The sequence below is a fragment of the Polypterus senegalus genome, chromosome 12 (genome assembly GCF_016835505.1).
Source record: "Polypterus senegalus isolate Bchr_013 chromosome 12, ASM1683550v1, whole genome shotgun sequence".
Taxonomy (NCBI): domain Eukaryota; kingdom Metazoa; phylum Chordata; class Cladistia; order Polypteriformes; family Polypteridae; genus Polypterus; species Polypterus senegalus.
Window position 1 is genome coordinate 22,216,403 of NC_053165.1, and position 18,424 is coordinate 22,234,826.

The 18,424-nt window shown below is 40.8% G+C and overlaps 1 protein-coding gene across 3 annotated transcripts in view; it reads right to left on the reverse strand.

Annotated features, from left to right (window-relative positions):
• The window catches only part of LOC120541257 (plexin-A1-like), a 710,643-nt gene that overhangs the window by 54,795 nt on the left and 637,424 nt on the right, over positions 1 to 18,424 (reverse strand). For all 3 annotated transcript variants that reach the window (XM_039772729.1, XM_039772730.1, XM_039772728.1), the window contains 2 exons: positions 15,125 to 15,381; positions 8,549 to 8,615 (listed from right to left, as the gene is read on the reverse strand). In XM_039772729.1, the coding sequence (XP_039628663.1) occupies positions 8,549 to 8,615; positions 15,125 to 15,381 (324 nt within the window). The remainder of the gene's footprint in view (positions 1 to 8,548; positions 8,616 to 15,124; positions 15,382 to 18,424) is intronic.

Here is an 18,424-nt window from a genome sequence, read left to right on the forward strand (position 1 = left end):
TTAACACTCCAGAAAAACCTCTCACAGATTTGTCAAACAGCTTGTCTGCATCTTAAACACAGCACATCAGTGCTCTGGGATGGAAGATGTCATTTATATGCCACGGATGTAACGGGTGTGAAAGTCTGCTATCACTGTGATGCAAAATATGGAAAATCCCATCAACTTGGCCACATCAACTTTTTCTATTCAGGTAGGGAATGGGAGAAAGCTCGCTTCTGCACCATGATGCAACCCAAACATGGCAACATGTACACGAGATGAGGTAGCAATAGGAAATATCACTGGCTGGACATGACGATCATCCTCTTACTGTCACTGCCACTCTTTCCCAAATGCATCGCAATTTACTACGAGGAGGAGGTAATGTTCTAGTTTTGTCGCCATGGCCTTTGCACAGAAACATACTTTCACATGACCAGATGACTCCTGCACCTACGTGTTATATTCATTAATTCTTCCTACCGTCTTGTATAAAGTAAGGTTTCGACTAAATGTCTGAGTCACTTTCATACTTTATACCATTTGGGCTTCTAATTAAGTCTGCTATTAAACTGAGACCCAAACAATCACTTTCTTTAGACTAGGGGTCTCCAACACGTTGCTCGTGAGCGACTGGTAGCTTGCCACCCCTTTCCAAGTAGCTCACCGAACGATAAATGAATTCAACATAAATTTGAAAACTTGATTAGTCAAATTAGGGGTGGGCCATCTTTCCAAAAAATCAAATCACGATCCACAATCTGAATTGCAATCTAAATTTTCAATGTGGCATACACTTAAGAGAATATCCGGACTCACACTCATCAAGACCTAAGTAACACTTTATTTTAAATATCAAACAAAGTTGAACTCAGTTGTTCTCTCGTTCGCTAGCTAAGTGGAGTTAAGGACCGCGCCCCGAAGATGGCGAGTGAGTGAGGAAGGCCCCTCCCCTCGGCCCGCTGTGCCTCTCTTGTATTCGTGCAAATAAATCGGTACGGCAAGCGAACTATGATACATAGAGAAATGAGAGAAGTCGCAAAATCTACCAGAATGTTCAAGCAAATTCTAGAACAAAACCCAATCTAAATCCGTTAAGTAGTTCTCTCGTTTAAAGTGGATAGACAAACAGAGAGACATTGGATTTTATAAATTATATATTTGTAAACCTTTAAAATAATGTGCAGTTAAAGTCTCAACAGCATTCTCAGCATTTCTGTAGCTTAGAAGAGCCAGATAACTATAAGAATCTTCACCAAGCAGCTCTGAAAATGTCTGCTTTGTTTGGGTCTCCATACCTCTGTGAGTCTGACATGAATGTCATGAAATCAAAGTTCAGAACAAGACTGACAGACGGACATTGAAATGACTCCAGAAGAGTGAACCTCAGTGGCTCCACTCCACCAGACACCTGCTTCTCTTGTTGAGTCATCTAACTAAATAACACATCACACATGTGACTGGACCTGTGAATAAAGTGACACAGTGACATGTGACAAAATGACAAATGAATACGTCAGATCTGTGTGTTTGGAATTGCATTGTTTTGTTTTGACAGCACTCATGTTTTAATTCAATAGTGTGAGATACACTAGAAAATGCATACAGACATACAAAATGCACTTGCAGGTAAACTAAATATTTTTTGTGATGTTTTAATGCAAAATGTGAGTTGCGGACACCAACATTTTGTAAATGTTCAGGCAAAACAAGTTTATTCAGTTTGTTTGGGTTGAAATAAGCTATGAGAAGAAACGTTAGGAAGCATGAGTGGCTCTCAGCCATTTTCATTTTGTAAAATTAGCTCATTTAGGTTTGGATACCCCTACTCTAGTGGCACCCACGGACACCAGCAGGGCTGCACTGCTGAACTATAATTCCCAGAATTCCCTGTGGGTGTCTAAATGGGTACTGATATTCAGGGCTACTGCCATCCTACATATGGATTGGGTTGGGTTGGGTTGGGGGGGACATAACAATATGCAGGAATTATTGCTCTTCCTTGTCCTTACATGTTATGGGTGTCCCGTCCAGGTAAGGACCCCAAACTAATTCTGGCTCTGATGTTGGCCCTGGCATGTCCCTCACACTGTTTAAATTGCCATTTGTGCCGACGTGAAAGGCCTTGGCACCTGGAAACCCTGTGATTTAACAATTGGGGTCATAAAATAGGTTAATGTTTAATCATTCCCTGCAAAAGACTCATATTCATTTCAGAGATAGTCCCAAAAAATGCTGGAGTAGGAGTAAGCTGGAGGAGAAGCCAGTTCCTTGTGACCATTAATTGTGCTGGGCCTAAAGCTGCTCTTGCAAATGCAGACAGACATACAAAATGCACTTGCAGGTGAACTAAATATTTTTGTGATGTTTTAATGCAAAATGTGAGTTGTGGACACCAACATTTTGTGAATGTTCAGGCAAAACAAGCTTATTCAGTTTGTTTGAGATGAAATAAGCTATGAGAAGAAACGTTAGAAAACATGAGTAGCTCTCGGCCATTTTCATTTTGTAAAAGTAGCTCTTGCTGTATTCATTTAAATGTTGACAGGTCAACATTCACATTGTATGAGAAGATGGGGAGAAAAGCCAAGCAAAATGACACCTTTTATTGGCTAACTAAAAAGATTACAATATGCAAGCTTTCGAGGCAACTCAGGCCTCTTCTTAACACGGTACAACACCCTAGTACTATGAGAAGATGATCAGAGAAAAAACAGTTTGCGCTCGGTTCACAAAGACAGATGCAGATGATGAATGGTGCATAGGAATAGGAACTTCATCAATAAGTGATGGACATGAGAGGTATGTGTCGGAAATGCCAGTCAATGTCATCTTTATAAACTGTTTTAATGACATTCAACTCGATGAAACTGCTCGGGCACCATCGGCTGATTAGGATCCACACATTTGATGTTCTTCTCTAGTGACTGTTTGTTTGTTTTGTTTTTTTTTTCTGAGAAGAGAGTTGACAATATTTATATGGCACTTTAACAGAGAGACAGAAAATAAAACACACACACACATACATATACATCCTGAAAACAGAACTGATAGCTATTTTAAACGTCAGACAAATGCAAATGACTAAAGCAGAGAAGATGCACAGAAATGAAGCGCCGTCACTGGAAATGTGGTGTATGCAGAGCTACTCATGATTTTCCTTTTCTCTTTGTGGAATCCTTAGGCCAAAATCGGACTGGTCAGTTAAGGGGGCTCTCAGGAATACGGGCAATTCCTTCAGAATAAGAAACAGTAGAATGATGATTTTATTTTTTTTTTTTTTGGTCCAGAAGTTCTACTTTTGGCATAAAGTGCCAACTCTCCCTCTGTCACCATATGTTGTTCACATCTCGTTAGCATCTGCAGTAATTAAAGAGACAGCTGCTAACTAGCGGCAACATGCATACATCATCTCTAGACCTTCTGATAACACGCTTGTCTTTAAAATTATCTTCAGTTTGAGCTTTTGTGTCCATTAATGCAGGTGGATGCAATACATGGGAGCAAGAGTTATAGAAAAACAGCAGAATGAACAAGCATGGTATAAAGAGGGACGAAAGCACTGCATGTCATTAACACAGCCATTAAATTTGTAACAATTGCCCGATACGGGATGCGATTACTACACTTCAAGTATCATCCATTTCCCTCTCGGGTGGTGAAGGATAAAATAGCATTAAAATATTCGGTCCCCTAAATTTTGTGGCAAAAATAACAAGGAAGTTGGAATGGTTAAGTATATTCTATTCCAAGTGATACATTTGCTTGACCGGTGCCCGAGTGCTCATTTGTGAACCCTTTTCCCACAGACACCCTCGCCAGCGGCCAAATCTTAATCCCCGGTTTAAAAAACAGACATAAAGAAAAAAGTTCTCGAAAGATGACTCATCTTTTCGAAGGAAAAATAAAAAAAAATCACATTGCATTACTTCAGTTAGCAGCTTTAAGAACCATACTGATGACTACATACACTCACCTAAAGGATTATTAGGAACACCTGTTCAATTTCTCATTAATGCAATTATCTAATCAACCAATCACATGGCAGTTGCTTTAATGCATTTAGGGGTGTGGTCCTGGTCAAGACAATCTCCTGAACTCCAAACTGAATGTCAGAATGGGAAAGAAAGGCGATTTAAGCAATTTTGAGCGTGGCATGGTTGTTGGTGCCAGACGGGCCGGTCTGAGTATTTCACAATCTGCTCAGTTACTGGGATTTTCACGCACAACCATTTCTAGGGTTCACAAAGAATGGTGTGAAAAGGGAAAAACATCCACTATGCGGCAGTCCTGTGGGCGAAAATGCCTTGTTGATGCTAGAGGTCAGAGGAGAATGGGCCGACTGATTCAAGCTGATAGAAGAGCAACTTTGACTGAAATAACCACTCGTTACAACCGAGGTATGCAGCAAAGCATTTGTGAAGCCACAACACGCACAACCTTGAGGCGGATGGGCTACAACAGCAGAAGACCCCACCGGGTACCACTCATCTCCACTACAAATAGGAAAAAGAGGCTACAATTTGCACGAGCTCACCAAAATTGGACAGTTAAACATTGAAAAATGTTGCCTGGTCTGATGAGTCTCGATTTCTGTTGAGACATTCAAATGGTAGAGTCAGAATGTGGCGTAAACAGAATGAGAACATGGATCCATCATGCCTTGTTACCACTGTGCAGGCTGGTGGTGGTGGTGTAATGGTGTGGGGATGTTTTCTTGGCACACTTTAGGCCCCTTAGTGCCAATTGGGCATCGTTTAAATGCCACGGGCTACCTGAGCATTGTTTCTGACCATGTCCATCCCTTCATGACCACCATGTACCCATCCTCTGATGGCTACTTCCAGCAGGATAATGCACCATGTCACAAAGCTCGAATCATTTCAAATTGGTTTCTTGAACATGACAAAGAGTTCACTGTACTAAAATGGCCCCCACAGTCACCAGATCTCAACCCAATAGAGCATCTTTGGGATGTGGTGGAACGGGAGCTTCGTGTCCTGGATGTGCATCCCACAAATCTCCATCAACTGCAAGATGCTATCCTATCAATATGGGCCAACATTTCTAAAGAATGGTTTCAGCACCTTGTTGAATCAATACCACGTAGAATTAAGGCAGTTCTGAAGGCGAAAGGGGGTCAAACACCGTATTAGTATGGTGTTCCTAATAATCCTTTAGGTGTAAATGTGTGTATGCGTGTAAGCAACAAAAATATCCTGCCATCCAGACTAATCCTGTTGCTGCAACACAAGGCCAAAGCAAGCGTTATCTCAGGGTGGTCCCACCTTCCTCCAAGGACCTATGCAGATCTCAGTCCAAGACAGCATCTCTGAAATGCGATAGAGCACGAGATGAATTCATTAAACAGAGTATAATGATCTACTGCAGGGGGCTCCCAAACTCGGTCCTGGGGACCCCCTGTGGCAGCAAGTTTTTGCTCCAGCCACCTTCTGGTTTTAATTAGACTAATAGTCCAATTATGTGAGCTGTTATTTCCCAGTTTCTGTGTTTTGGGGGTAATGTAGAAATGCCAAAACCAAATTTTGCAAATTTTTATTAAAATGTATAAATTCGTGACATATTTATTTTATAACGTATTTTCATTCTGCTTCACTTGGTGTTCTAATAATTTAACCCACTAGTAACTAATGAGTGGGTCTGATGCTGAAGTAGTTGCAGCTTTTTGTCATTCAGTGGTGCTTTCTGCTCTGCTTCTTATTATTATTGGCATTATTGGCATACAATGAAGGGTGCAGAGTACATGGTCAAAAGACTTGGAAATCAACGAGAGAGAGAGTTAAGCATTTAAAGCAAAAGGCAAAACAGAAACATTTGTAAATGGCTTAAAAATATAACAATTACACTGCTGTGCTTTTCTAAATAAAGAATAGGAGAAGAGAAAAAAGGGCAGCTAATAAAATGAAATCAGTTATTATCAAAGATTGTGAATCTGGATGGCACTAAAATCTGCAGAAACAGCGGGTCCGCAGGACTGAGTTTGGGATCCACTGATCTAAGGTGCACACACAGCGTCATCGACTGCTGACACATCTGAAATTCACAGAACAGAATACGATGAGAGACCACACCTCACTAAACCATCCAATCGGCAGCAACTAAATCAGTGTGAGCTTATCACCTGCATTTACCGGGAATTACTCGTTCGTGGGGGAACAACTGTAAGCTCTGTTCCTTATCACCAGTGGGCTCAAGGGATTGCCCATGCCTGTCGGCGTCGAGTAGAAATGCGTTGATCCATTCAGTGTGGTGTATGTGCAGCCCTGGACATCTAAGGGCGTTACAGACCTGTCCTACATGTTGCTCATGTGGGATAAGACTCGTAGATTTTTTTTTTTACCACATATGGCAACTAAAGGCGCTTTTCCACTGCATAGTACGGCACAGCACGGTTCAGTACAGCTCACCTTGGTTCGGCTCAGTTCGGCTCGGTTTGCGTTTCGACCGCAGTTTAGTACCGCTTTAGAGTGGGCGGGATTATTCACGTGTCGTTATAGTTGCGCCGCCTCTACTGCCGTGACACAGTGGAACTTTTACAACAACACGCAGACAACGACAACACTTTTAGCTCGATGACGCACAAGGGTAAGCATCTAAAAATAGCACATCACTAGCTAACTTTTATCACTGTTGCAAAGCATAAAATGAACTTAACTGCCAGTGTAACATTAAAATGCTGATTCTGTATATTACAGATCTTCAACATTTTGAAAAAAAGTCACCGCAACAGACCATCTGTTTGGACATTTAACCGTGCCTCACTGTGGTGGGATGTGTTTGCTCCCGGTTTTACAAACACTCAGTGGCTGGAGAACTTTCGAATGTCTGAAGAAACATTCATCCACTTATGCAACAAACTGCGTCCAGCGATGGAGAGACGGGACACAAACTTCCGCGTGTGTGTACCTTTAAAGAAAAGAATAGCCAGTGACGCAGTAATGAAGATTTTCTCCGGCCAATCAGTGACCAGCAGTTTACACGTCACGTTTTGGTAACGGTTCGGCGCGCTTGGAACCTCGGCTGAGGTGGTACTAAAAAAAGGACCAGGTACCAGGTACTGTTCCCAGTGGAAAACCCCCCAAAAGTGAGATGAACTGAACGGTGTCGTGCCGTACTATGCAGTGGAAAAGCGCCATAATATGACCCAGATGTCCATCTCTGCCTCATTCCATGGTGCTTAGCGAGGACCTTATCCTGTGGATAGGACTGTTTAGACAGCAGGTGTTGTGAAAGGGTTACACTTATATAATAGCGAATAAGTGAATCTGCAGGAACAGCGGGTTCCCAGGTCTGAGCTTTGGATCCACTGATCTACGGCGCACACACAATATAATCAACTACTGACACATCTGAATTCCACAGAACCCAAGAAAGGCCAAATGTGAAGAGAGACCGCGGCTCACTAAACCATCCAATCACCATTAGCGACGGTTGGTGCGTCCCAAGGGCAGTGACTAAATCAGTGTGAGCTTATCACCTGCACTTACCAGGAATTCCTCGTTCATAGGGAACAACTGTAAGCTCTGGTCCCTAACACCAGTGGGGCTCAAGGGATTGCCCATGCCTGTCTGCGTCAAGTAGAAATGTGTCGATCCATTCAGTGTGGTGTATGTGCAGCCCTGGACATCTAAGGGCGTTACAGACCTGTCCTACATGTTGCTCATGTGTGATAAGACTCTTAGATTTTTTTTTACCACATATGGCAACTAATATGACCAAGATGCCCATCCTTGCCCCATCCCATGGCACCTAGCGAGGACCTTATCCTATGGATAGGCATGTTTAGACAGCAGATGTTGTGAAAGGGTTACAATTTTATAAAAGCGCATAAGTGAATCTGAACAGACTCTGCGGATAGCAAGAATTTAGTGCCTACAGTGTAATGTACAGTATGTGTTTTTCTGTATTTGTTATCCCCCTCTGTGAAAGCTATCAATATGGCACATTATTATTTGAAAAACAGACTACATAATTGTTGCGATTAGGAAGACCAGATAACAAAAAATTAACATCAAGATTGTGGCTTTCTATCTATAGAGAAATAGCCAGCCACTAATAATCAAATTTCAAGATAAAAGACACATACAAATGCCTACATTTAAAAAGAAAAAAAGGGGGCTAGCAGGCTTTGGAGTTGAACATTGAAAAGGGCTAAAGTAGGATTGATACTCCCGGGAACTCCAGTTAACTTGAGCGTTGATAGAAAATCCATGGAGGTCTTGAATCAAGGGCTGTTGGGTGACGTAAGCTGTCAACTGCTGTAGAAGATTAGGCAGCAGAAACAAAATTAGATTTTTTTACCCTTGTCCTTTTCACGACTTCTACATTCACCTAAAACCAATTTACCATAAATGTAAGGCACTGCCCAAAAGCCGCAGTGTACGACTAAGGAGTGGTACAGGACTCAGCCCCACAGCGCACAAGTATTAGTTTATCTTAACTTTTTATTCCACAATGACTCTTGATATCAGGCTGATTGTATCTTCATTGGAAAAACAGATTTATAGCTTCTTGACATTGCCAAAAATTATCAGAGAGAACTCACCTTCAGGAATTTATAGAGCAGAAAGGTAAACCAGTTTGTCAGCATCTTCTCTGCAACCGATTCAGTCCTAAAATGAGAAAAAGGTACAAAGACACAAAGTGAATTGTGGTTTCTTGTGCTCTTGTGGTGTGGTTTCTTATGCTCTCAACTGAGACCTAATTTCAAGTTACACTTCACTATACTGTAATTTAATAGAGTATGATTAAAATGCAATGCTTACGATAATCAGATAAACCTCTCATCAATCATGTACTAACTACACAGTGCTGCTGAAATTAAGGGAAAATCCAGAAAAGTTCTGCAGAATCCCATCTCATCTGCTAGGTGCCTTTTAGGCCGCATCACCTGTTATACTTTACTACTTGGTGGTGGACACAGTTGGGGTGTACAGTAGTGCTGCCCTCTTTACCTGTGTTTTTTTTTTTTTATTTAGCCTTACTTTTAGTCCAGTCATTTATCCATCTATCTATGCATTGTTTGGGCTGAATTAGACCAATACACGGTCATTCAGAAAACAGGCATATTAGACACAAAGTAGGAATGAGTCCTAAGAAGACATAAGCCCATGGCACGGCCATCTAGTGCTCACCCAATACTGAATCATGCCAAACAATTGATGTAGTTCTCTAATTCAGGTGGAAGCCCCCCACACCTACCTCGACATTTTATATATATATGCATTTCAAGTGAACAAACATGGTGGACTAATTGATCACTGCCTTGTTGCACTTTCTTTATGCTATTGTTTTTTGTCATAAAATATGTCAAATATTTTCAAAAAACCTTTAATATATGCATCAGTGCTTTCTTTATATAATGTATGGGATGATAGATAGATAGATAGATAGATAGATAGATAGATAGATAGATAGATAGATAGATAGATAGATAGATAGATAGATAGATTTAAGTGTAGTAGGCAGGATTAGATAGATAGATAGATAGATAGATAGATAGATAGATAGATAGATAGATAGATAGATAGATAGATAGATAGATAGATAGATAGATAGAGATGTATAATTACCTGTCCAGTCATTATCAATGTATAATCTGGAGCTCATTTCTAATTTTATATTCTTTAGTATGTGGGACTGCAACATCATTAAGACAACTGCTGCAGGACACTGAATTAGCCTGCTTATGATTTCCCATGTGTATGAAAGAGTAACTTTACTTGTCCCCAGGGGGATATTTGGCTTTAAAGCTTTTTTAGGCACTTTAAATAAAATAATACAAAAATATGTAGATAAATCAGTAAATAAATAAATATACACATACACATGCATACTTTGGTCTTGTTTTAATTCTCTCCTTTGTTACGACCTCCAGTGGTTCGCAGTGTATGCCATAGCTGAGCCTGCACTTTTAATTAGTTTGTTAATTCAGTGGGCCTCTCTTGAAGTGAAGTTACCAGCCCAGAACACCACAGCATAGAAAATCTTGCAGGCCATCACAGAACTGTAGAAGATGTGAAGGATGTTGCTTCCCACATTAAAGGGACCCAATCTGCTGAGGAAAAAAGAGTCTCCTCTGCCCTTTTCTATATAGTTCCTCTGTGTTCAGAGACCAGTACAGCCTGTCATTAATGTGGACCTCCAATACTTGTAGGAGTGGACCAACTCCACATCCACTCCTTGAGTAGTGACTGGACATAGAGGGTATTTGGTACGGGAAAATGGTTTTGCTGATGTTAATGTTCAGACATTTCTCTTTGCACTGAGAAACAAAGTTCTCCACTTGATTTCTCTCCTCTGTCTCATCCCTTTTATCAATACACCCCCATAAGTACAAAATCATCTGAGAATTTCTTCAAGTGACGTGACCTGCTGTTATAGTTACAGTCTGAGGTGTACAGAGTGAAGTGGAAAAGAGAAAGGCCTGCTCCTTGTGGTGCTCTAGTGTTGCTCATATCCGTGTCAGAAGCACAGTCCTTGAACTTCACAAACTGCAGTCCACCCGACAGATAGTCCATCATCTAGGACACCACAGGCTCATCCACCTCCGTATCCTTGACTTTGTCTCTGAACAGAGATGGCTGGATGGCATTAAAGACAGTGGAGAAATCCAAAAACATAACACTCTCAGTGATGGAAAAGCCAAGCAACTGTGGGTGCAAACTGGAAAGTTTTAGCTACTAATTCATTGTACCGCACAAAACTGGTGCCCACTCAGAATGGTACAGTTTAGAAATGCCAGCCAGCGTGGATTCCTGCTTAAACTGTGGAACAGACTTTATGCAAAACCAAGAAGATGACATGAATGCAAAACTGAAAGCACTTCAATCTTGGAATCAGACCCTAGAAGCAAGCACGGTACTTGGACGTTTATGGCATACGCAATCCATCCACACATGCATTTATTAAACAGGGCCTTTTCTGGTCAGGCTTATGGGCAGTCAGAGTATGCACAATGTAGTCAGAACATGAATATATATTACACATAAAAGTCATTTTAGTAGGAGAGTTAATAATTAAAAAAAAGCCCAGCATATAAATTAGGAATGACCAGCAAAAAGCAGGTCCAAAAAATCAGTGAGAAAAGTACTTGATACAATTTATACTTTCTTCTACAAGGACTTCATTAAGGTTCTGTGGCAACTGAGCAACATTAACTAATATGCTGTCACTAATTGGGTGCTTCATCTGCTTAAATATCCCCAAGTAATACCCTGAGGTGTGGAAGCACATGAGACTTGAAAAGAATTAATCTACTACCATCACATAAAGGTATGACACATCTAATGACCTGGTCAGAGCAACTATCTGAGAAGCCAGAGTCACTTCTGCCAACTTACTGATTAACTCAGATGTGAGTTTTGATCATTATCTTGCCCATAAGATTGAGAAAAAAGGAAAAACACTTTGAAAAAAACGGCACATTAATGGGTTGCTCCCCTGCGTGGGAAGAGGAGAGGCTTGCTTTTCACTGATCTCACTGCAAGGAGCGATGATGGCTGATATCTAAGTGGCAAGGGAATGGTTTTGCTTTGGCCTTTTCAAGGCAAAAACACAATAGAATGAAAAATGTAATTCGTATTATACCTCTCTGTGTGTGTAATATATTTAGTATTACACAAACTGTGTATAATGAATTATGTGGGGACCCATACTGATTTACAGAAAGGCAAAAAATAAGCCAAGAACCCAGAATAAAATATCACTGGATATTCTGAATCTTTTTCCATTTGCCTGTACTGTAGAATTTGACCAAGCCAAGCTCGGTGTTACACTGCACAATAGTGTATACTAAACTCTGGTTTGAATTTACATCCTAAATTATAAAGAGAATTTCTGCCTGTGTGGAGTTTCTATATATTTTGCCCATGTCTGTGTGGGTTCTTCTTTGAAATATCTGGTTTCCTCTCATCAGTTGGAGACTGGCAACACTAAACTGTCCTGTGGGAACGAGCGAGCCTTTCAGTGTTGATTCTTGACTTGCACCTGACTTAGACCTGATATAGACTCTGTATAATGCTGTGCGATATTCAAAAAAACACACGTGCAGAGTATTATACAGAGCCTACATCAGCATTATACATAACACCATCCTGAAGCTAAACCAAAAGAAGCAGGCTAAGACAAAAATGGACGACCAGATGCGGATTCGTAGAGGCCTCGTCAGTGGCAATGACAAGATGGCTTGTAGAGAGAATGTCAGACATCTCGTGGATTGGTGTAAAAACAATAAGCTGACCCTGAATGTTTCTGTTTCTGATGAGTTCAGAAAGCTCGATACCCGCCATCCTCACTCTATCGACAGCTCCACGGTGGAGTCAGTTAGGAGCACAAAGTTACTGGAGGTGGAGCTAACAAATGATCTCACCTGGACCCAACACACCCCACTTTATTAGTAAAGAAAGAATGGAATCAACTGCATTTCCTGTGATGCATAAGAAGGACTTGCCTCTAACTTCTTTCTACAGAAGCAGCACAGAAAGTGTATTGACCGCCAGCATCTCTGTCTGCTATGGAGGTCTGTACTGCCTCAGTCTGGATATCCCTGCAGAGACTGGTGACAGTGGCTGAGAAATTCATGGGGACATCTGTCCCTCCCAAATAGAAACTTTATGGCAAATGCTGCCAAGACAGGGCCACCAACATTATCAGAGACCAAACTCAACCCCAACAATGAACCGTTTGCCATTCTGCCCCGTGGCACACGCTACAGTAGTATACCGATCAGAACTTCCAGACTTCAAAAAGGTTTCATCCCACAAACCATTCGATTCTTAAACAATGGTCATTCTGATAATAGAGTGCAAGATACAACTCACCTGTGCAATATGTTGGTGATTCTCTATTTTAAAATTTTGATTTTCTTGTTTAATTTTGTGATCTATTGTTGATATAATCGACCCGGATAATGCGATTATGTTCTGCTATGCATATGAAAAATAAGGTTAACCTTGAAGTTTGAATGGCTATATGTGTGCATGTTAGTTTTATAAGCAACTCTTCTCTGGCTCAGCAAGATGCTGTGGGTGAACATCTCTTCTGACCTCATTGGCACCTCATCCAGGGATGATGTCTGCCTTGAGTCCTATTGTGATAGGGTAGGCTCCATCTTAAACTGGAAAAAATGGGTTCGGATGTATAGAAGGATAGAGAGAAGGTAATTTTACGTACAGTTTCAAACATACTTTATCCATTTCAGGGTTTCAAGAGCTGGGCCCTGTCCCGTCATCAATGGTGCCAAAACTGGACAGTGTACCATTCCATTATAGAGACATAATATTGTCGTATAAATTGCAGATGTGCTATCACAATGTGACTGCATTGCCCAGCCCAGCTCTGTATATAAAGAGTAGTGTCCTGTAGGCCGTCCCTATGAATGGATTCTGATCTTTTGTCTCCAGAACAATACTATATGTGAATTTAAGCCCCTTCAGCCATCCCTATGTGACAAAAGCTATGATGTTCAGACGCACGGCTTGCTTGGTTTGTCATTAAGTCAGTAAAGACAATATGAATGGACACAGGAGCTTATCTCGCTCACACTTAATACTAGGCATCAGGTATCAGACAAGGTTGGACAGATGGCTCAGAATCTTCAAGAAAGATCAATACTTTACATTGGCTATTACAAAATCCCTTTGTTTCAACTCTATTTACTAGGGCTTTGTGATATTTAATCTAATGGACTGTTTACGTCTCAAGAAACAAGAGCAAAGCCTAAAAAAGGGGGCTTTTACATGGCCCATATGCACACTCTGAATTATGAAACTTAATATCAATATTGATCTTCTCTTTATGCACTGCCGCAATGTGCAACATGACAGTAACTGAGCAAGAGAATACACAGGGGTGAAGAACAGTCATAGCCATGGCGGAAGGAGGGAAGTGGGAGTAAATACCCTGAAAAAGAGGTTTGATATCATTACTTGCTCTGTTTGAACTAATATGTGCTTGAAATGAGTGGCATTTTAATTTATTGCAACTGTTTTATATTAGTAACTGTATATAACACTCCATGGGTGTCCACTTGGGTGGGTAATATATGAGTATAAATTAAAAGAGAACGAAGAAGAAGAAGAAGAGCATTGTATTTGCCCTTTGGTACTCCTCTCTGCCACACCAGATTTATTTCCACATCCACAGCTCAGGTCAGACGGGCTAAGTGGTACTTGTGCTATTACAAAAAAAAAAAAATTTAATCCGACTGAGTGAAGCTGGATGGATTGACACTTTCATCATGTCTGGCCCTTTGAATCTTATCCTGCTTGTTCCAAGTTGAAAAACGGATTTCCAGGCAAGTGTCAACATCTGGTAAATGTAGTTGTAATTTGCTTGATCTCTTTTCACATTATTACTTTAATAAATGGGACCACTCTGAAATGAGAATATTACAAAAGGTGTGTATTAAGTAAAAAAAAAAAAAAAAAAAGCGGACAGAAGATTCTAATTTCTGGCATTAACAAAATGTACTGATTAGTGAAGGCGGAAAAAAAAAAAAAAAGCTCTAAGCCATATTTAAAAATTAATTCAAAAAAGAACATCACGTTGGAATCCATTAGCATTATCTCACCCATCAGAATTTTTTTTTTCCTCTCCCTATCTCTTTCTAAAAACTAAGTTGAGTTCAACTTAAGGAAGGCCTTCACGTCTGGTCATGAGTGAAACTCCAAGTGACAGGCACTGCATTTATGATGTCAAAGGAAAAGGCTTCTTTCAGGAAGATGAAACGCAGAAGGGAATGGGGCCAGACTGCGTACACTACATCTCGGAAACCTTATCGTGGGCAGACAACTAGGCAACTAGAAATGAATGAAAAATAAAATATGCACACACACACACACACACACACACACACACACACACACAAATAAGCAGACTGGCAGGTTTGAGTGACTGTCACTAATCATCATACGCAAACAGACAGATAAGAAAGGCACGACATAAGCTAGACAGACAGACGGTCAAAATGGGGTGTCTCATCTCCTGTAAACATTTAACAAGGCAAACATGTGATAGTCACTCTCAAAAAGATAAAAAAAAATATGGCCAGCAAAGGGTCAGATGAAGCAAAAGAGTGAGAGGCTGATCTATGAAAAGAAATAAAATCCAACTAAGTTACCTCCTCAGGAGCAGCTTCGGGTGGTTTTTGCTCTCCAGGTTTTTCTCGATGAGGTCAGAGAGGAGCTGCTTGAGGACGCCAGTGGCATATTCCATCTCGCCTTGGAGGGCAGTCATGATGAGTGAAGCCACGTTGCCTCGGTCGCGCATCGAGAAGCTTCGTTGGGCCTCCAGGGTTCGAATGAAAGTCAAAAGAAAGTGTTTCTTATTTAGTAGTTGTCCAAACAAGGTCAGGGCTTTTTCAACATTTGCCTGCACCTAGAAAGACAAGTAAAGAGAAAAAAAAAGGTAGTTTTTGAAAAATACACAAAGCTTTTGTGTGCTTTTCTGTAGTACAGCATATTGGTAAACTTCTTACTAGCTGTGTTGCCTATCTAAGAAAGGCTGAACTCTAAGTAATCAACACAGACCTCAGCATTATTGTTTGTAGCACACCATGTAATGCATATTTCTCTGTTATACACCATTTCGGATGGGGTTTTAGAACATTAGAACAATCTAGACGAGAACGGGTTATTCAGCCCAACAAAGCTCGCCAGTCCTATCCACTTATTTCTTCCAAAAAAAACATCAAGTCGAGTTTTGAAAGTCCCTAAAGTCTTACTGTCTACCACACTACTTGATAGTTTATTCCAAGTGTCTATCGTTGTTTGTGTAAAGAAAAACGTTCTGATGCTTATGCGAAATTTACCCTTCACAAGTTTCCAACTGTGTCCCCGTGTTCTTGATGAACTCATTTTAAAGTCACAGTCTCGATCCACTGGACTAATTCCCTTCATAATTTTAAACACTTTAATCATGTCACCTCTTAATCTTCTTTTGCTTAAATTGTACAGGCTCAGCTCTTTTAATCTTTCCTTATAACTCATCCGCTGTAGCCCTGGAATCAGCCGAGTTGCTGTCCTGTGGACCTTTTCTAGTGCTGCTATCTCCAAATGCGTTCTTGCTCTTCACAGAAAACATCCCCACCTATCACTTGTACACTACACTGGTTCTAGTTTTTGTAGTGTAATTATATTAAACTAATAATTAGAAAATGGCTTATCAGTGCGTCTATATTATATTCTTGTCCAGTTGATGCTTATAAATAATTATATGTGAAAAATTATTGCTGTTTCTCTGTATATATGAATAAATCTATGCAAAATGTATCTTAATTTTTCTCTATACGTCATTTTAATTTTCTATTTAAATAGGTTAACACAGTCAGATATGTTGGAGGGCAGCAAATTGAAGCACAGCCCCACTTTGAGCGACACGAATACGAGCTATGGCAGAAGAGGCATCCTATTACATCCTCCAAAGCGCCTGCTTGGACTTTTACAAAAAATACACACTCAATGCTTAACTGCTAACATTTCAAAACCCAAAATTAGCTTCAGATGATATACAGTCCTCTAAGTTTCATTGTTTTTGCAAATGTCACAACGTAGTCCAATAAAAAAAAAAAAAAAAAGAGATCCACACTCATAAGACTACTACACCCACAAATTATATGTTTTTATATACTGTATTACTTACCACTTGTAGTTTGCAGTTACGGCTTAGAAAAAATTTGAATCTAACGTTTTAATGAAGAACAGACATAAGAAACGTTCTGATAGAAGAGGAATCTATGGTGACCAACGCTGGACAACAGCAAACAACGTCAAAAGCTTCAATGAATACAATCTCACGTTACTCGTGCTACATAATCCACACTTCAAGTCACCCAATCGTAGGCTCACAATGGGAAAAATTCATGCATTTTCTGCTAAATATTTATTAAATAAATACATCCAGAAAACCAGAGCAGTGCACGTAGAGGAAAGGCATCGACACAGGATCAATCGTTTTAATTCAAGATGGGGATTCTTGACCAGTGAATGAGGGGGAAAGTTGGGGGAATTGGGGCAGTTTTATAATTAGGCTGGGTAGTGTTTCAATTGTCACACACGTGTGCATGGGAGGCAGCTAAAGGACTTGAATGAGAGTAATTCTGAACCAGACCAGGAGATGGCAGAGTGTGCTAACTCTTTTTCTCAGTTTTCTGTTCACGGGAAATTCTGTCTGGCCCTGATGAAGTAAATTCCAGTTCCGACACCTTTGATGTCACTTCCGGGCCTAAGCCTATGGATGAAGACCCCTCCGGTTCTGGCCCCCCTCTGTTGTCACTTCTGGGCCCGAGCCTATGGATGAATACCCCTCCGGTTCTGGCCCCCCTCTGTTGTCACTTCTGGGCCCGAGCCTATGGATGAATACCCCTCTGGTTCCGGCTTCCTCTGATGTTACTTCTGGGTCCGAGCGTACGGATGAAGATCTTTCTGGTTCCGGCCCCTTTGATGTCACTTCCGGGCTTGAGCCTATGGATGAAGACCCTTCCGGTTCCGGCCCCCTCTAATGTCACTTCCAGGTCCGAGCGTACGGATGAAGACCCTTCTGGTTCCGGCCCCTCTGATGTCACTTCCGGGCCCGAGCCTATGGATGAAGACCCTTCCGGTTCCGGGCCCCTTTGAGGTCACTTCCAATACTGGGCTTTTAAACCCACCAACTTTCCTTTATCTCCTCAGTTCTGTTTGGGACTCTGAACTGTACACTTCAGTACATCAATTTATTCAATTTTGCAGCCAGGAAAAAATATATGGGTGGCCGCCCCAAACCTTTCTATTGCTCTTTGTCGAGTTTGTGACAATACTGAATACTGTTGTCGAGTTTGTGACAATATACTGAAACTTTTCAAAATGTATAAATAAGAGAAACTCAAAACTGTGTTGTAACTTAAAAGGCTACAGGGAAATGCATGCACATTGGTTTGTCCATTTATACAGATAGCACAATGCAAAAAAGTTGCCATATCACAGTTAGTTTTAATGGACGGATGGAGGGTGTCAAGGCTTGCAATCACAAATCCTCTGATCTGTAGCAGTTAATCTTAAACATGCCGAACAGTACAAATGCCTCTATCCCATTCGTCATACAGAAAGCAACCTTGGAGGCAGTTTCAGATCAAAGGCTGACTTTGTCTCATTGACTGTTGTGCGTGGATTACAGCAGCCCATGGATAATCAAGCGCCCTGAGTAAATTTATCAAGATGTGCTCACATCATGTTGAAAGGCAAATACCAAAATGTTACAGTTTTATTTCAATATGTCAATACACGTTCACTTGTTAAAATCTAACTGACAACCTTAACATAACCTGACCTCCAAAAAAAAAAAAAAACAGTCTTTACCCTGCTGCCCTCACCCAAACAGAGTGAAAACGTGCCTGGATAGAGTGAGTCTCTTCCAGGCTGCTGATTCCCAGTCACCTTACTGAACA